This window comes from Aquarana catesbeiana, linkage group LG07, assembly GCF_042186555.1.
Source record: "Aquarana catesbeiana isolate 2022-GZ linkage group LG07, ASM4218655v1, whole genome shotgun sequence".
Lineage (NCBI taxonomy): Eukaryota > Metazoa > Chordata > Amphibia > Anura > Ranidae > Aquarana > Aquarana catesbeiana.
In genome coordinates this window covers 343,089,149-343,109,204 of record NC_133330.1, presented here as the reverse complement: position 1 = coordinate 343,109,204, position 20,056 = coordinate 343,089,149, and the positions used below count along the sequence as shown (strand labels likewise).

The 20,056-nt window shown below is 49.8% G+C and overlaps 1 protein-coding gene across 1 annotated transcript in view; it reads left to right on the top strand.

Annotated features, from left to right (window-relative positions):
- Positions 1-20,056, top strand: part of MAST2 (microtubule associated serine/threonine kinase 2) — a gene marked incomplete in the record, with an annotated part of 180,255 nt that overhangs the window by 140,892 nt on the left and 19,307 nt on the right. Inside the window, 9 exon segments of the mRNA XM_073593962.1 lie at positions 6,536-6,668; positions 9,361-9,428; positions 13,470-13,561; positions 16,103-16,311; positions 16,893-17,031; positions 17,141-17,273; positions 17,389-17,554; positions 19,313-19,414; positions 19,539-19,661. Of these exon segments, the coding sequence (XP_073450063.1) occupies positions 6,536-6,668; positions 9,361-9,428; positions 13,470-13,561; positions 16,103-16,311; positions 16,893-17,031; positions 17,141-17,273; positions 17,389-17,554; positions 19,313-19,414; positions 19,539-19,661 (1,165 nt within the window).

Sequence of the window (20,056 nt, the reverse complement as noted above, 5' to 3'; positions counted from 1 at the left end):
CCCTGAAAATCTTCCTCGCTGTATATGAACCTTCCCTGGACGTCCCCCTTTATTTGAACATTCCCCTGGATGCCCCCCATTATATGGACCTTCCCTTGGAAATCCTCGCTGTATAGGAACCTTCCCCTGGACGTCCCCCTTTATAGGAACCTTCCCCTGGACGTCCCCCTTTATAGGAACCTTCCCCTGGATGTCCCCCTTTATAGGAACCTTCCCCTGGACGTCCCCCTTTATAGGAACCTTCCCCTGGACGTCCCCCTTTATAGGAACCTTCCCCTGGACGTCCCCCCTTATAGGAACCTTCCCCTGGACGTCCCCCCTTATAGGAACCTTCCCCTGGACGTCCCCCCTTATAGGAACCTTCCCCTGGACGTCCCCCCTTATAGGAACCTTCCCCTGGACGTCCCCCTTTATAGGAACCTTCCCCTGGACGTCCCCCTTTATAGGAACCTTCCCCTGGACGTCCCCCTTTATAGGAACCTTCCCCTGGAGGTCCCCCTATTTATAGATCACCTCCTGGACGTCCCCTTTATATGAACCTTCCCCTGGGATATTATTAGGGGTAAGGGATTAATATAAAGGAGATAGGAGGGAAGTCTGGGGACATCAGGGGTAAAGGATAATATAAGGAGGATGGGAGGGGAGTCTGGGGATAATATAAAGGAGTTGAGACTATGTAATGTGTTAAAGTGAATAATGTCTCCTCATGTCCCTCCCAGGCTGACATTTTGTGCAGATATTTTCCCGTTGGCTCCTTTTCTTCCTGTGGGGGTTCCTCTTCTCCAGGTAGAATGTGGGGTTTCCTTTCTCTTCTCCAGGTAGAATGTGGGAGTTTCTCTTCTCTCTGGAGAATGTGGGGGTTTCTCTTCTCCCGGTAGAATAGGGGGGTTCCTCTTCTCCTGGATTCCTCTTCTCCCGGTAGAATGTGGGGGTTCCTCTTCTCCCGGTAGAATGTGGGGGTTCCTCTTCTTCTACCAGTAGAATGTGGGGTGTTCCTCTTCTCCTGGGTAGAATGTGGGGGGTTCCTCTTCTCCCGGTAGAATGTGGGGGATTCCTCTTCTCCCGGTAGAATGTGGGGGATTCCTCTTCTCCCGGTAGAATGTGGGGGATTCCTCTTCTCCCGGTAGAATGTGGGGGATTCCTCTTCTCCCGGTAGAATGTGGGGGATTCCTCTTCTCCCGGTAGAATGTGGGGGATTCCTCTTCTCCCGGTAGAATGTGGGGGATTCCTCTTCTCCCGGTAGAATGTGGGGGGTTCCTCTTCTCCCGGTAGAATGTGGGGGGTTCCTCTTCTCCCGGTAGAATGTGGGGGGTTCCTCTTCTCCCGGTAGAATGTGGGGGGTTCCTCTTCTCCCGGTAGAATGTGGGGGTTCCTCCTATTCTCCCGGTAGAACGTGGGGTGTTCCTCTTCTGGATAGAATGTGGGGTGTTCCTCTTCTCCCGGTAGAATATGGGGGTTCCTCTTCTTCTCCTGGGTAGAACGTGGGGTGTTCCTCTTCTCTCGGGTAGAATGTGGGGTGTTCCTCTTCTCCCGGTAGAATATGGGGGTTCCTCTTCTCCCGGGTAGAATGTGGGGGGGTCCTCTTCTCCCGGTAGAATGTGGGGGGGTCCTCTTCTCCCGGTAGAATGTGGGGGGGTCCTCTTCTCCCGGTAGAATGTGGGGGGTTCCTCTTCTCCCGGTAGAATATGGGGGTTCCTCTTCTCCCGGGTAGAATGTGGGGGGGTCCTCTTCTCCCGGTAGAATGTGGGGGGGTCCTCTTCTCCCGGTAGAATGTGGGGGGTTCCTCTTCTCACGGTAGAATGTGGGGGGTTCCTCTTCTCTACAGGTGGGGTCCGCCGAGAGCCGAGCACTCTCCTATCACATGGGGGCCGTGTATTGTATGCAAGAACAATGGCCGGCTCCAGAGTGGGGGCCTGAGACTCCGAGACTACCCGTATATCTATAGAAGAGGACCCCCCCCCCCCACATTCTACCCGGGAGAAGAGGAACCCCCCACATTCTACCCGGGAGAAGAGGAACCCCCCACATTCTACCCGGGAGAAGAGGAACCCCCCACATTCTACCCGGGAGAAGAGGAACCCCCCACATTCTACCCGGGAGAAGAGGAACCCCCCACATTCTACCCGGGAGAAGAGGAACCCCCCACATTCTACCCGGGAGAAGAAGAACCCCCCACATTCTACCCGGGAGAAGAAGAACCCCCCACATTCTACCCGGGAAAAGAAGAACCCCCCACATTCTACCCGGGAGAAGAAGAACCCCCTCACATTCTACCCGGGAGAAGAAGAACCCCCCACATTCTACCCGGGAGAAGAAGAACCCCCCACATTCTACCCGGGAGAAGAAGAACCCCCCACATTCTACCCGGGAGAAGAAGAACCCCCCACATTCTACCCGGGAGAAGAGGTAGAATGTGGGGGGGTTCCTCTTCTCCCAGGTAGAATGTGGGGGGGGGGGGTTCCTCTTCTCCCGGGTAGAATGTGGGAGTTCCTCTTCTCCCGGGTAGAATGTGGGGGGTTCCTCTTCTCCCGGGTAGAATGCGGGGGGTTCCTCTTCTCCCGGGTAGAATGTGGGAGTTCCTCTTCTCCCGGGTAGAATGTGGGGGGTTCCTCTTCTCCCAGGTAGAATGTGGGGGGTTCCTCTTCTCCCGGGTAGAATGTGGGGGGTTCCTCTTCTCCCGGGTAGAATGTGGGGGGGGGTTCCTCTTCTCCCGGGTAGAATGTGGGGGGTTCCTCTTCTCCCGGGTAGAATGTGGGGGGTTCCTCTTCTCCCGGGTAGAATGTGGGGGGTTCCTCTTCTCCCGGGTAGAATGTGGGGGGTTCCTCTTCTCCCGGGTAGAATGTGGGGGGGGGTTCCTCTTCTCCCGGGTAGAATGTGGGGGGTTCCTCTTCTCCCGGGTAGAATGTAGGGGGTTCCTCTATTCCCGGTTAGAATGTGGGGGGGTTCCTCTTCTCCCGGGTAGAATGTAGGGGGTTCCTCTATTCCCGGTTAGAATGTGGGAGGGTTCCTCTTCACCCGGGTAGAATGTGGGGGTTCCTCTTCTCCCGGGTAGAATGTGGGGGGGTCCTCTTCTCCCGGGTAGAATGTGAGGGGGTTCCTCTTCTCCCGGGTAGAATGTGAGGGGGTTCCTCTTCTCCCGGGTAGAATGTGGGGGTTCTTTTTTCTCCCGGGGTAGAATGTGGGGGGTTTTTCTTCTCCTGGGTAGAATGTGGGGGGTTTTTCTTCTCCCGGGTAGAATGTGGGGGGTTCCTCTTCTCCCGGGTAGAATGTGGGGGGTTTTTCTTCTCCTGGGTAGAATGTGGGGGGTTCTTCTTCTCCCGGGTAGAATGTGGGGGGTTCTTCTTCTCCCGGGTAGAATGTGGGGGGGTTTTTCTTCTCCCGGGTAGAATGTGGGGGGTTCTTCTTCTCCCGGGTAGAATGTGGGGGGGTTTTTCTTCTCCCAGGTAGAATGTGGGGGGTTCTTCTTCTCCCGGGTAGAATGTGGGGGGTTCTTCTTCTCCCGGGTAGAATGTGGGGGGTTCTTCTTCTCCCGGGTAGAATGTGAGGGGGTTCCTCTTCTACCGGGTGGAATGTGGGGGGTTCTTCTTCTCCCGGGTAGAATGTGGGGGGTTCTTCTTCTCCCAGGTAGAATGTGAGGGGGTTCCTCTTCTACCGGGTGGAATGTGGGGGGTTCTTCTTCTACTGGGTGGAATGTGGGGGGTTCTTCTTCTCCCGGGTAGAATGTGAGGGGGTTCCTCTTCTACCGGGTGGAATGTGGGGGGTTCTTCTTCTCCCGGGTAGAATGTGGGGGGTTCTTCTTCTCCCAGGTAGAATGTGAGGGGGTTCCTCTTCTACCGGGTGGAATGTGGGGGGTTCTTCTTCTACTGGGTGGAATGTGGGGGGTTCTTCTTCTCCCGGGTAGAATGTGAGGGGGTTCCTCTTCTCCCGGGTGGAATGTGGGGGGTTCTTCTTCTCCCGGGTAGAATGTGGGGGGTTCTTCTTCTCCCGGGTAGAATGTGGGGGGTTCTTCTCCCGGGTAGAATGTGAGGGGGTTCCTCTTCTACCGGGTGGAATGTGGGGGGTTCTTCTTCTACTGGGTGGAATGTGGGGGGTTCTTCTTCTCCCGGGTAGAATGTGGGGGGGTTCCTCTTCTTCCGGCTAGAATGTGGGGGGTTCCTCGTCTCCCGGGTAGAATGTGAGGGTTCCTCTTCTATAGATGTACGGGTAGTCTCGGAGTCTCAGGCCCCCACTCTGGAGCCGGCCATTGTTCTTGCACACAATACACAGCCCCCATGTGATAGGAGAGCGCTCAGCTCTCGGCAGACCCCACCTGTCACTGTCAGGCAGCTTTCAGCGGTGAGTAATGAACTTGGCGGCTGATAGTGACAGCTCAGAAAATGAACTCGCTGAACACGAACGCACACAACATGCAGCGCATGTGCCGCATGTGCACCTGTCAGGAAGGAGACCTCTAATCATCTCTTCATTATATTTTAGATGATGATATGAAAACTTTGAAATGCTCTCAGAGCCGTGGTGTCACCCGGCTGTACCTGGATCTGACTCTCCAGCTGGGGGATGGTCTGCGGTCTGACAGGTGTGCAGTAATTGCTGCGACTGAATTGGATTCATTTGTATGGACTGGCCAGCCGGTCCGATTCAGACTGTTGGAGTTTCCTCAGCTGGAATGCCATGCTGGGGCTTGTAGTTCCTCTGGCGTGTTGTGTGGACCGACTGGTTGTAGAACAATGTACATTATAGGTTGGGACGGTGTGTAATGGGGCTGCTTGGAAGAAGCATTTTTCTCAGTAATTTTCTCTTACAATCTGATGAGATAAGCAGTCAGGGTTAATTGCCTCGGGCATCTGTCCCCAGCCGTGTGTCCGTCCGCCCATCTATTTTATTGTAATAATTGTCACAGGCAGAGCCGGCTTTATGTTTCCCGCTCATTAAACCTGTTCTGCTTACATTTGCATTTTATCAGAGACAGATGTGCGACTTCGCCTAATGACTGAATAATCAGCCGTACACAATCTGCGGCCAGTCCCATCTGTGTCTGCGCTGTGTATCCCTGGGTGCGCCCGTCTGTGTCTGCGCTGTGTGTCCCTGGGTGCGCCCGTCTGTGTCTGCGCTGTGTGTCCCTGGGTGCGCCCGTCTGTGTCTGCGCTGTGTGTCCCTGGGTGCGCCCGTCTGTGTCTGCGCTGTGTGTCCCTGGGTGCGCCCGTCTGTGTCTGCGCTGTGTGTCCCTGGGTGCGCCCGTCTGTGTCTGCGCTGTGTGTCCCTGGGTGCGCCCGTCTGTGTCTGCGCTGTGTGTCCCTGGGTGCGCCCGTCTGTGTCTGCGCTGTGTGTCCCTGGGTGCGCCCGTCTGTGTCTGCGCTGTGTGTCCCTGGGTGCGCCCGTCTGTGTCTGCGCTGTGTCCCTGGGTGCGCCCGTCTGTGTCTGCGCTGTGTGTCCCTGGGTGCGCCCGTCTGTGTCTGCGCTGTGTGTCCCTGGGTGCGCCCGTCTGTGTCTGCGCTGTGTGTCCCTGGGTGCGTCCGTCTGTGTCTGCGCTGTGTGTCCCTGGGTGCGCCCGTCTGTGTCTGCGCTGTGTGTCCCTGGGTGCGCCCGTCTGTGTCTGCGCTGTGTGTCCCTGGGTGCGCCCGTCTGTGTCTGCGCTGTGTGTCCCTGGGTGCGCCCGTCTGTGTCTGCGCTGTGTGTCCCTGGGTGCGCCCGTCTGTGTCTGCGCTGTGTGTCCCTGGGTGCGCCCGTCTGTGTCTGCGCTGTGTGTCCCTGGGTGCGCCCGTCTGTGTCTGCGCTGTGTGTCCCTGGGTGCGCCCGTCTGTGTCTGCGCTGTGTGTCCCTGGGTGCGCCCGTCTGTGTCTGCGCTGTGTGTCCCTGGGTGCGCCCGTCTGTGTCTGCGCTGTGTGTCCCTGGGTGCGCCCGGCTGTGTCTGCGCTGTGTGTCCCTGGGTGCGCCCGGCTGTGTCTGCGCTGTGTGTCCCTGGGTGCGCCCGTCTGTGTCTGCGCTGTGTGTCCCTGGGTGCGCCCGTCTGTGTCTGCGCTGTGTGTCCCTGGGTGCGCCCGTCTGTGTCTGCGCTGTGTGTCCCTGGGTGCGCCCGTCTGTGTCTGCGCTGTGTGTTCCTGGGTGCGCCCGGCTGTGTCTGCGCTGTGTGTCCCTGGGTGCGCCCGGCTGTGTCTGCGCTGTGTGTCCCTGGGTGCGCCCGGCTGTGTCTGCGCTGTGTGTCCCTGGGTGCGCCCGGCTGTGTCTGCGCTGTGTGTCCCTGGGTGCGCCCGGCTGTGTCTGCGCTGTGTGTCCCTGGGTGCGCCCGGCTGTGTCTGCGCTGTGTGTCCCTGGGTGCGCCCGGCTGTGTCTGCGCTGTGTGTCCCTGGGTGCGCCCGGCTGTGTCTGTGCTGTGTGTCTCCGGGTGCGTCTGCCTGTGTATGCACTGTGTCCCCCCGTCCGTGTGTCCCTGGGTGCTGCCTATCCCTGTATGCACTGTGCGTGCACACCCCCCCTCCCCCCTCCGCCATAATGTCCTGTTTCTGGCACTCAATCTCCTGTCTTCTTGTATTATCAGGAATTTGACCCAGAAGAATTCTATCATCTCTTGGAAGCTGCTGAAGGTCATGCCAAGGAAGGAGAGGGCATCAAATCCGACATTCCCCGCTACATCATCAGTCAGCTGGGGCTCAATAGGGATCCCTTGGAGGGTAAGAGTTTTTACATCTGTTGCAGCTTCTGCCGTGGCCACCTGTGCTGCACTCTGCTGACAGTAATATTATGTTGGTCCTCACCTGTCATAGACTTGTCCTTGTCCTTACCTGTCATAGACTTGTCCTTGTCCTCACCTGTCATAGACTTGGCCTTACCTGTCATAGACTTGGCCTTACCTGTCATAGACTTGTCCTTACCTGTCATAGACTTGTCCTTGTCCTCACCTGTCATAGACTTGTCCTTGTCCTCACCTGTCATAGACTTGTCCTTGTCCTCACCTGTCATAGACTTGTCCTTGTCCTCACCTGTCATAGACTTGTCCTTGTCCTCACCTGTCATAGACTTGTCCTTGTCCTCACCTGTCATAGACTTGTCCTTGTCCTCACCTGTCATAGACTTGTCCTTGTCCTCACCTGTCATAGACTTGTCCTCACCTGTCATAGACTTGTCCTTGTCCTCACCTGTCATAGACTTGTCCTTGTCCTCACCTGTCATAGACTTGTCCTTGTCCTCACCTGTCATAGACTTGTCCTCACCTGTCATAGACTTGTCCTCACCTGTCATAGACTTGTCCTTGTCCTCACCTGTCATAGACTTGTCCTTACCTGTCATAGACTTGTCCTCACCTGTCATAGACTTGTCCTTACCTGTCATAGACTTGTCCTTACCTGTCATAGACTTGTCCTTACCTGTCATAGACTTGTCCTTACCTGTCATAGACTTGTCCTTACCTGTCATAGACTTGTCCTTACCTGTCATAGACTTGTCCTTGTCCTCACCTGTCATAGACTTGTCCTTGTCCTCACCTGTCATAGACTTGTCCTTGTCCTCACCTGTTATAGACTTGTCCTTGTCCTCACCTGTCATAGACTTGTCCTTACCTGTCATAGACTTGTCCTTGTCCTCACCTGTCATAGACTTGTCCTTGTCCTCACCTGTCATAGACTTGTCCTTGTCCTTACCTGTCATAGACTTGTCCTCACCTGTCATAGACTTGTCCTCACCTGTCATAGACTTGTCCTTGTCCTCACCTGTCATAGACTTGTCCTTGTCCTCACCTGTCATAGACTTGTCCTTGTCCTCACCTGTCATAGACTTGTCCTTGTCCTCACCTGTTATAGACTTGTCCTTGCCCTCACCTGTCATAGACTTGTCCTTGTCCGCTCCCTGTGTAGAATCATCAATTTTCTCAGCCACCACTGATCCGTCCCTGTTCTCACCCACCGTAGACCCGTCCCTGTCCTCGCCCACTGTAGACTCGTCCTTGTCCTGGCCCACTGTAGACTCGTCCTTGTCCTGGCCCACTGTAGACTCGTCCGTGTCCTGGCCCACTGTAGACTCGTCCTTGTCCTGGCCCACTGTAGACCCGTCCTTGTCTTCGCCCACCGTAGACCCGTCCTTGTCTTCGCCCACCGTAGACCCGTCCTTGTCTTCGCCCACCGTAGACCCGTCCTTGTCTTCGCCCACCGTAGACCCGTCCTTGTCTTCGCCCACCGTAGACCCGTCCTTGTCTTCGCCCACCGTAGACCCGTCCTTGTCTTCGCCCACCGTAGACCCGTCCTTGTCTTCGCCCACCGTAGACCCGTCCTTGTCTTCGCCCACCGTAGACCCGTCCTTGTCTTCGCCCACCGTAGACCCGTCCTTGTCTTCGCCCACCGTAGACCCGTCCTTGTCTTCGCCCACCGTAGACCCGTCCTTGTCTTCGCCCACCGTAGACCCGTCCTTGTCTTCGCCCACCGTAGACCCGTCCTTGTCTTCGCCCACCGTAGACCCGTCCTTGTCTTCGCCCACCGTAGACCCGTCCTTGTCTTCGCCCACCGTAGACCCGTCCTTGTTCCTCGCCCACCGTAGACCCGTCCTTGTTCCTCGCCCACCGTAGACCCGTCCTTGTTCCTCGCCCACCGTAGACCCGTCCTTGTTCCTCGCCCACCGTAGACCCGTCCTTGTTCCTCGCCCACCGTAGACCCGTCCTTGTTCCTCGCCCACCGTAGACCCGTCCTTGTTCCTCGCCCACCGTAGACCCGTCCTTGTTCCTCGCCCACCGTAGACCCGTCCTTGTTCCTCGCCCACCGTAGACCCGTCCTTGTTCCTCGCCCACCGTAGACCCGTCCTTGTTCCTCGCCCACCGTAGACCCGTCCTTGTTCCTCGCCCACCGTAGACCCGTCCTTGTTCCTCGCCCACCGTAGACCCGTCCTTGTCCTCGCCCTGTCCAATGTAGACCCATCTTTGTTCTCAGACACCAGTGACCTGCCCTTGTCTTTGCCCTCACCCTCCTTAGATTGGTCTTTGACATTTCACCCACTGTAAACTATAGACACATCTTTGTCTTGACCTGCCATAGACCTTTCCATGCCCTCAACCGCCATGGACCCATCCTTGTCCTCACCCACATAGTCTCTGTCCTTGTCACCCACTATAGACTCATCTTTGTCCTCCCCCACTATAGAACCATCTTTGTCTGACCCCACCATAGTCCCATCCTTCTCACAATTCTAGATCATGGACCGGTCCTTGTCCTCACCCGCCATGGACCGCTCCTTGTCCTCACCCGCCGTGGACTTCTCCCTCACCCTCCATATTTCCGTCCATGTCTAATTTGAAAAGATAAAAAAGAGCTCTTCTATCTCTGTACAGTTGTTGCTCTCTGGATATCATTGGTGACCAAGGTTCGTTCTTTGTATTTGTAGAAATGGCCCAGTTGAACAGCTATGACAGCAGCAGCGCCGACACTCCAGAGACTGATGACTCTGTGGAGGTAAATGTACGCAGCGAATGGCAGCGCTAGAAATCCAAAGGTAGAATGTAAGCTGGCCATGAGACTGAGGATTCAGTCTGTCTTATGAGATAGTGATGTCTGTTCCCTCCACTTTTATTACAGTAAGCTCTCAAATGTTCTTGGTGCCCAATGCAGCCAGTTACAAATATGTGTAAAGTGTGGGGGGGGGGGCATTTGTATTCAGCCCCCTTTACTCCGATACCCCTAACTAAAATCTAATGGAACCAATTGCCTTCAGAAGTCACCTAATTAGTAAAAAGAATCCACCTGTGTGTAATTTAATCTCAGTAGAAATACAGCTGTTCTGTGAAGCCCTCAGAGGTTTTTTAGAGAACCTTAGTGAACAAACAGCATCATGAAGGCCAAGGAACACACCAGACAGGTCAGGGATAAAGTTGTGGAGAAGTTATAAAGCAGGGTTAGGTTATTAAAAAAAATCCTTCAAGCTTTGAACATCTCACGGAGCTCTGTTCAATCCATCATCGGGAAATGGAAAGAGTATGGCACAACTGCCAACCTACCAAGACATGGCCGTCCACCTAAACTGACCGGCTGGGCAAGGAGAGCATTCATCAGAGACAGAGGCGGCTCTAGACTTTGTGAGGCCTTAGGCAAAACTTAGACATGAGGCCCCACTGTATTATGAACTGTATTAGGAGGGTACAGTATAGGGGAGTGGATAGTACAGGGGGTAGGTGAGTGGGCATAATAAAGATATATTTTCCTCAAGCAGAGCTGCACAGGGAAGCTGCTCTCACAGATCCTACCTATTCTGGTAGGCTGTCACAAAGAGAGAAAGAAGGAAAGAAATAAAGATGGAAAGAAAGATGGAAAGAAAGAAAGAAAGATGGAAAGAAAGATGGAAAGAAAGAAAGAAAGATGGAAAGAAAGAAAGAAAGATGGAAGGAAAGAAAGAAGGAAAGATGGAAAGAAAGAGAAAGAAAGATGGAAGGAAAGAAAGAAAGGAAAGAAAGAAAGATGGAAAGGAAAGAAAGAGAAAGAAAGATGGAAGGAAAGAAAGAAAGAAAGATGGAAGGAAAGAACGAAAGAAAGATGGAAAGGAAAGAAAGAGAAAGAAAGATGGAAAGGAAAGAAAGAAAGAGAAAAAGAAAGATGGAAAGGAAGATGGAAGGAAAGAAAGAGAAAGAAAGATGGAAAAGAAAGAAAGATGGAAAGACAGAAAGAAAGACAGATGGAAGGAAAGAACGAAAGAAAGAAAGATGGAAGGAAAGAAAGAAAGATGGACAGGAAAGGAAGAGAAAGAAAGATGGACAGGAAAGGAAGAGAAAGAAAGATGGACAGGAAAGAAAGAGAGAGAGAGAGAAAGAGAGAAAGAAAAAGAAAGAAAGATGTAAAGAAAGACAGATGGAAAGAAAAAAAGAAAGATGGACAGGAAAGAAAGAGAAAGAAAGATGGAAGGAAAGAGAAAGAAAGAGACAAAAAGAATGGAAAGAAAGGAGGAAAGAAGGAAAGAAAAGAAAGAGAGGGGGATGGAGAAAGAAGGAAGGAAGGAAAGAAAGAGAGAAAGAAGAGATAGAAGGAAAGAAAGAAAGGAGAAAGAAAGAGAGGGGGATGGAGGAAGAAGGAAGGAAAGAGAAAAAGAAAGAATGACAAAAAGAATGGAAAGGAAGAAAGAAAGAAAGAAAGAAGGAGAGGGGGATGGGGAAAGAATGAAGGAAAGAGAAAGAAAGAGACAAAAAGAATGGAAAGAAAGAGAGGGGGATGGAGGAAGAAGGGAAGGAAGAGCATCCCCTACATCAGTGTACTCACTGGGAGGCCGGAAGGACTGGATGGATGAATGGATGGATGGATCAGACTCCCCTTGTCCTTTTCCTGGGCTTCAGATTGAATCTTCCCGCCCACACATCCCCTTCTCTGAGGCAGAACAGAGAACACTGCCGAGGAGAGTGGGCGGGGCAGACACAGGAGGAGAGGGCGGGAGGAGGAGGAGCAGAAGCTCTCTCTCCTCTTCTGTGTGGCTGTGCGGGCAGCAGGGGGAGGGGGGAGATCTGTCAGAGCTCTACTGAGCGGCTCTCCCTCCCTGTCTGTGATCCTGAGATGTCTGTGAGCTCCAATCACACATCTCACTCACAGCCTGTTATCTCTCCCTGTAGCAGGGCGAGGGGACTCAGGACGGAGATCTCTGCTGCTGAACGAGGCGGCTCTCTAATTAGGTAAATGAGCCAGCTGTGCGAGGCCCCTATGACTGCGAGGCCTGAGGCCACCGCCTATTTCGCCTAATTAGAGAGCCGCCTCTGATCAGAGAAGAGCCAAGAGGTCCATGGTAACTCTGGAGGAGCTGCAGAGATCCACAGCTCAGGTGGGAGAATCTGTCCACAGGACAACTATTAGTCGTGTTCTCCACAAATCTGCCCTTTATGGAAGAGTGACAAGAAGAAAGACATTGGTGAAAGAAAGTCATAAGAAGTCCTGTTTGTAGTTTGTGAGAAGCCATGTGGAGGACACAGCAAACATGTGGAAGAAGGTGATCTGGTCACATGAGAACAAAATTCAACTTTATGGTCTAAAAACAAAACGCTATGTGTGGGGGAAAACTAACACTGCACATCACCCTGAACACACCATCCCCACCGTGAAACATGGTGGTGGCAGCATCATGTGGTGGGGATGGTTTTCTTCAGCAGGGACAGGGAAGCTGGTCAGAGTTGATGGGAAGATGGATGGAGACAAATACAGGACAATCTTAGAAGAAAACCTGTTAGAGTCTACAAAAGACTTGAGACCGGGGCGGAGGTTCACCTTCCAGCAGGACAACGACCCGAAACATCCAGCCAGAGCTACAATGGAATGGTTTAGATCAAAGCATATTCATGTGTTAGAATGGCCCAGTCACAGTCCAGACCTAAATCACACTGAGAATCTGTGGCAAGACTTGAAAATTGCTGTTCACAGACGCTCTCCATCCAATCTGACAGAGCTTGAGATATTCTACAAAGAAGAATGGGCAGAAATGTCCTCTCTAGATGTGCAAAGCTGGTAGAGACATCCCCAAAAAGACTTGTAGAGAAAGGGGGTTCTACAAAGTACTGACTCCGGGGGGCGCCATACAAATGTCCCCTCCCCCACACACTTTTCACATATTTATTTGTATCATTTATCATTTTCCTTCCACTTCACAATTATGTGACACTTTGTGTTGGTCTATCACATAAAATCCCAATAAAATACATTTACATATTTGGCTGTAACATGACAAAATATGGAAAAATTTTAAGGGGTGTGAATACTTTTTCAAGGCACTGTATAGGGCAGACTCATCAGAAGGAACACATCCAGAGGGGGACGCTGCAGATGTTCTGTGTATAGATGTGGTGACTCAACCCCCAGCCGCTGACATTGAAGAGGGGAGAAGTGGAATCCAAGCTAAGAATTGAGGCAGACTACGATTAATTCCAGTTATTTTAGATGCAAGTGCAACACTGACGTGCCTTCCACTCTGAAGAACAGGCAAGACCCCGAAATGCATGGGAGGTGGAGCTTTTCTTGTGGGGCTGCATGTCTTCTCCCAGTGGAGTGGGTGGAGCTCTGGATTCCAGCATTAGTGGACTTCTCCACTTTGGATGCTCCTCTCATATGGTGGCAGTTGAGGGCTGACATCTGTACATGGAATGCAGGCTCTTCTGATTGGTTCAGTCTGATAAGCCCGCCGCTCTGTACATTGAAATGGGAACGGCAATTAAAATTTTTCATAATAGTTTTCTTAAATCTTTTCAATTTTAAAAATTGTCTTCTAATTTTGTCAATCCAAATAGTAATAAGAAGTGCTCTGTAACCAAAAAAATAATATGTACCCTGTTTCCCCGAAAATAAGACCTAGCGTGATTGTCGGTGATGGCTGCAATATAAGCCCTACACCCCAAATAAGACCTAGTTCAGGGTAGGGCTTATTTTAGGGGAAACGGGGTGTATATATATATATATATATATATATTATACACGTCACTATAAATAATTGACATGTGGTGGAGATGTGACCGTATTGTGTTCCGTGTTTTGTAGGGCCGCAGCTCTGCGCCTGTAATTCAGCCAAAGAAAACTCCCTCTGAGGACGAGTTCGAGAACATCAAACTGATCAGCAACGGGGCTTATGGGTAAGTGGTTAATTTTATTTTTTTTTCAAAAAGTTATTGAAATCATCTTTTTTGGTACCCATTTTAACTCATTGGTGCCAAAGCTGTGGGTTTTTACTGCTCTGTGTGGCCCCATTGGGAGATTCCCCACAGCGTCCTAAACCCCCCCCAAATAACCCTCCAATTTCTGTGTCTCACAAGACCAGACATGTAGTATTAAAATATAAGAGAGCCTTATTGATACAATTAAGAAATAGAAAAATTAAAAGCATTCCATATCTTTTATCTATTAACCACTTCAGCTCCGGAAGATTTACCCCCCCTTTCCTGACCAGGCTTTTTTTTTTTTTGCGATACGGCACTGTGTTGCTTTAAGTACAAAGTCCAGAGATCAAGATAGTGAAGGGGATATCACCGCTCCAGGTAGGTCAGACAAAGGTAGAAATCCTCACCTCTAGTTTAGGAGCGCAGGTGCTGGCAATGCATATAGCAATCAACATCGGAAGAAGTTCTGGACAGCCGCACTCCAAAAAAGTTTTTGCCTTTTTATTCAAAAAATAACATCAAAAATACACGCCACAGCAGAGCGGACAAAAGAACTTACGCAATTCACACTACAAACAGTGCTTAATCACAGCTTGATTAAGCACTGTTTGTAGTGTGAAACGCGTAAGCTCTTTTGTCCGCTCTGCTGTGGCGTGTATTTTTGATGTTATTTTTTGAATAAAAGGCAAAAACTTTTTTGGACTTCGGCTGTCCAGAACTTCTTCCGATGTTGATTACTGCGTTGCTTTAACTGACAATTGCGCGGCCGTGTTATGCTGTACCCAAAAAAAACTGTCCCCCCCCCCACCCCCCACAAATAGTTTTTTTATTTTGGGTGGTATTTGATCACCTCTGTGGTTTTTATTTTGTGCGCTAAAAAAAAGGACCTACAATTTTGTAAAAAAAAAAAAAAATATTTCTTACTTTCTGCTATAAAACATACATAATAAAAATTTTTTTAAAAAAATCAACTTTCTTCATCAGTTTAGGCCAACATACATTCTGCTACATATTTTTGGTAAAAAAAAATCCCAATAAGTGTATATTATTTATTTATTTATTTTACACTAGTAATGGCAGCAATCAGCGACTTATAGCGGGACTGCGATATTGCGGCGGACAAATCGGACACCCAACTGACACTTTTTTTGGGGGGGACCAGTGACATTATTACAGTGATCAGTGCTGCAAAAATATGCACTGTCACTGTACTAATGGTAGGGAAGGGGGTAACATCAGGGGCGATCAAAGGGTTAAATGTGTGCCTAGGGAGTGATTACTAGCTGTGGGGAAGGTACCTTTACTAGACATGGACCGGTGTTCCTCCCTCACAGGATCCATGTCTTCTGTACTCACGGAATAACGGTCTACCTTGTTTACATAGGCAGACCGTCACTCTGTCAGATTACCAAACGATCGGCGGGTCCCGGCGGACATGGGGTCAGCGGGACCCCCTAATCAGCTCCCTCTGTGTAAAATCGCAGTGGGAGCAAGCCGCCGCCTGCACACGCTCGCGCCCAAAACCCAGAAGTGCAGAATCGCGTATATATAAGTGATTCTGCACAGAGCGCTCGCCCTGTAGCAGTAAAACTGCGATGGAGCCCTTTGTAAAGCGGTTAAATAGCTCAATGTACAAAAAGGCCTGGTGCATCGACGCATTTCGTACATAAGCTTGCTTCATCAGGATTAGAAATGTATAATATATTTGTTGATAGTAAATTATGTACTGTATAATTGTACATCACTTAAAACCTAAATATCACAGGAGGAAATAGATGAAGAATTTTTCCCCTCCCATTTCTTGGTTTAGTTCCTTCTGTAATATTTAGGTTTTAAGTGATGTAAAATTATAATTGTTGATGGTAAATGATATATATTATCCATTCGCTATCTTTCAGTGTAGATGCTTTATCATGCACCGTATCCTCTAATAATGGCAGGTGGATCCTGATGAAGCAATCGTATGTGCGAAACATGTCAATCCACCAGGCTATTGTGTAATGCATATATGTAGAAAGGATATGGATTGCGTTTAACGGTTCTTTGGCTTAAATCGATACATTTTGTAATAATTCATGTCTGGTCTTGTGTGGCATGTATTATATCCCTCTACTCCAATCCTGTGACACAGAAATTGAAGACTTGTTTTCTTTTTTGTTTATGTAAATTTTGTAAAGTTTTGTAAAGTCTTTCACCCATTTTCTTATTCGAATCCCCACAACTTCCTGTCCTGTTGGTTCTAAGTATTACCATTCATGTTTCTATTGTTATTATTGATGTGGTCGATGACACTGTGGGGCGACTTTATGAAAACTGGAGCAGACAGAATCTGGAGGAGATGATGGGCGTGGCAAATCGCCTTCTGTCTTCAGGTTGTTCAGTTAACTTTGAAAATAAAAGATGTAAGCCGATTGGTTGCCATCGTCCTGATTCTGTCTGCTCCAGTTTTGATAAGTTGCCCTTTGTTTTTCCCGGTGAAGGTGTGGCATTTAATGTCTCATGCTCCTCCCCCCCCAGGGCGGTGTATCTGGTACGACACAAGGGCACGCGGCAGCGGTTCGCTATGAAGAAGATCAACAAGCAGAATTTAATCTTGAGGAACCAAATCCAGCAAGCCTTTGTGGAGAGGGACATTCTGACCTTTGCCGAGAACCCTTTTGTGGTCAGCATGTTCTGCTCCTTTGAGACGAAGCGCCACTTGTGTATGGTGATGGAATACGTAGAAGGTGAGCACCAGCCTGTAGTACAGCTGAAGTCTACATATGATGTCCTCCCAGTATCGCACCTCAAGCACCCCCTAGGGGCCGCGCTCCGGCATGATCTGTTACCAGTGGACACCGTGGATGATAGATCATTGTACCGGGCCGTTGCTGGTCCTATGTGATCACTGTGACCAATCACATGACAGTTGTACACAATGAATGGGTTTTATTCGTAACCCTTCATTGTATACTATTGTGTTGATCTCTGTGATTGGTCACATGGTACAGACAGGGCTAATCACAGTACATCTGTACCATGTGATAGCTGTGACTAATCACAGCTTCACAATAGTACACACTGGATAAATGGATGCCATTCATAAAAAAAATATTGCTTATGACAGTGATCATCATGGTTACAAGCAATCCTATGTAAAAAAAAGTTAAAAACGTAAAAAAAAATATTATATTGGCCTGGGCAGGAAGGGGGTGAAAGTGTCCAGTATTAAAGTGGTTATACTTATGAGATGAGGATATACAGGGAATGGTAGGGATATATTCCCATGTTATTTACTTGTCCTGACGGCGTATCTCTGCCCTCACAGGGGGCGATTGCGCTACTCTCCTGAAGAATATCGGAGCCCTCCCTGTGGAAATGGCCAGGATGTATTTTGCAGAAACAGTTCTTGCGTTAGAATATCTCCATAACTACGGGATAGTCCACCGAGATCTCAAGCCGGATAAGTATGTGTATCCTGTGACTGCATGCCTTGCATGTACTGTCATCTGGGTTGTCGTTGTGGACTTGCACCAATATAAAGAAACATGGTGTCTTCTATCCTCTGTCCTGCAGCCTCCTCATCACCTCCATGGGGCATATCAAGCTGACAGATTTTGGGCTTTCTAAGATTGGGCTGATGAGCCTAACGACCAATCTGTATGAAGGACACATTGAAAAGGACACCCGAGAGTTCCTGGACAAACAGGTGAGATGATATGTACCCCTTATATACCGGGGTGAGGATGGCGCTTTATCATGAAGACTTTATCTGATTATCTAACCTGGAGCATTAAGAATTGGTCTCCTTTTCCTCTCCACAGGTGTGCGGCACCCCAGAATACATTGCTCCTGAGGTCATCCTGAGGCAGGGCTATGGGAAGCCTGTTGACTGGTGGGCAATGGGGGTCATTCTTTATGAATTTTTGGTGGGCTGCGTCCCCTTCTTTGGAGACACCCCAGAAGAGCTGTTTGGACAGGTGATCAGTGGTAAGTCCTCTATATGTCTCATTAGGTACACTATATGGCCAGAGGTATGTGAACCCCCCCAAATGATGGAATTCAGGTCTGCAATGAACGGTCCTGGTAATACTCCATCATACAAAGACATTGTAGTCAATTATCCTCTTTCAAACTTGTGTTAAGTTTGGGGAAGACCCTTTTCTGTTTCACCATGACTGTGCCCCTGTGTACAAAGCGAGCTCCATAAAGACATGACTTGACCAGCTTTATAAAGACATGGCTTCACCAGTGTTGACCAGCTCCATAATGACATGGGTTGGCCAGTTCAGACCAGCTCCATAAAGACATGGGTTGACCAGTTTGGACCACCTCCATAAAGACATGGGTTGACCAGTGTGGACCAGCACCATAAAGACATGGGTTGACCAGTTTGGACCAGCTCCATAAAGACATGGGTTGACCAGTTTGGACCAGCTCCATAAAGACATGGGTTGACCAGTTTGGACCAGCTCCATAAAGACCTGGGTTGACCAGTGTGGACCAGTTTCATGAAGACCTGGGTTGACCAGTTTGGACCAGCTCCATAAAGACATGGGTTGACCAGTTTGGACCAGCTCCAGAAAGACATGGTTTGACCAGTTGGACCAGCTCCATAAAGACATGGTTTGACCAGTTGGACCAGCTCCATAAAGACATGGTTTGACCAGTTGGACCAGCTCCATAAAGACATGGGTTGACCAGTTTGGACCAGCTCCATAAAGACATGGTTTGACCAGTTGGACCAGCTCCATAAAGACATGGTTTGACCAGTTGGACCAGCTCCATAAAGACATGGGTTGACCAGTTTGGACCAGCTCCATAAAGACATGGGTTGACCAGTTTGGACCAGCTCCATAAAGACATGGGTTGACCAGTTTGGACCAGCTCCATAAAGACATGGGTTGACCAGTTTGGACCAGCTCCATAAAGACATGGGTTGACCAGTTTGGACCAGCTCCATAAAGACATGGGTTGACCAGTTTGGACCAGCTCCATAAAGACATGGGTTGACCAGTTTGGACCAGCTCCATGAAGACATGGGTTGACCACTTTGGTTTGGACCAGCTCCTTTAAGATATGGTGTGGAGGAACTTGCGTGTCCTGCACAGAGCCCTAACCTCAACCCTACTGAACACCTTTGAGATGATTTTAAATGTCAGCTGCAAGCCGGGGCTTTTTTTTCCCTTTATCACCCAATGTGGGGCCCAACGTGTGAGCCAGGTGTTCTCATTCAACATCAGTATGTGACCTCACAAATGGGCACAAATTCCCACAGACACCCTCCAAAGTCTTGAGGAAAGCCTCCTCAGAAGAATGGAGGATATTATATCTACAAAAGGGGGAAGCACCATATTCCATGGTTCTGAAATAGAGGCAGTGGATTCAATCTATGAGGTACAGGGAGCCACAAATTGATGCTATTTCACAGTTTAACATTGCGGGTGCCATTAGGTGTTTTCATGTGTCCCAGAATGTCAGCCATTGCTTTACAACTTAGTGAGAACACACGTTTAACATGAATTTCAGAACGTGGATTGTGGTGTGAGGAGACTTTGGATAATAATTGTTCCATGCTCCTAATGTCAGATGGCACCCCGGCTCCAGTCCATACATCCCATACTATATGTACTCCCTCTCATCAGTGCAGAGATTGGGGATCTACAGTGAATGACTATTCCAGTCCGCATGGTGCTAGCATGGATGATTTGTGCTTCTGTTTATTTGGAATTGTTCCCTCCATTCCAGATGAGATTGCCTGGCCAGACGGAGAGGATGCTCTGCCAACCGATGCCCAGGATCTCATCTCCAGACTTCTCAGCCAAAACCCCCTGGAACGAATGGGTACAGGTGCGTGCCATGCTGATATCCTATTGTAGGAACGTGTCGTTTCTCAGTCAGTATTATATATAATTGACCAGTATTATATGTTATAGTAACCAGTCACTTGTCTGTGATGGTTTTTTTTTTCCAGGTGGAGCCTTTGAGGTGAAGCAGCACCGATTCTTCAAGCCTCTGGACTGGAACGGGCTTCTGCGTCAGAAAGCGGAGTTCATTCCACAGCTGGAATCTGAGGATGACACCAGTTACTTTGACAGTAAGACTTCCTGATATGTGGGTCATTACTGCTGAGTACACCCCCCCCACCAAAGGCTGGCTGCAGACAGCTGGAATATAACAAGCAATGTTCATGGCTTGAGGCTTTAGTTGTGAATATCGGGCTATTTCTGCCCTGCTAATGAGGGTAACATCTGTTGGGAATTTTTATAGAAGTGGCTTCTGGTCTGACTCTTCTAAAGTTCCATGTGTGGATTGTGGCAGAAGGATCTGTCTCCACTCACTGCTCCTAGTGGGATCTCTGACTTTCCATGGTCAGCATAAGCTGTATTTATGTGTGTGGTCAGAAATCTTTCCAGCGGATATCTGTAAGTTCTGACCTTATGCAGTTTGCAGATTGTATCCCAGAAATGAACCATTGATTTTCTTCACCTA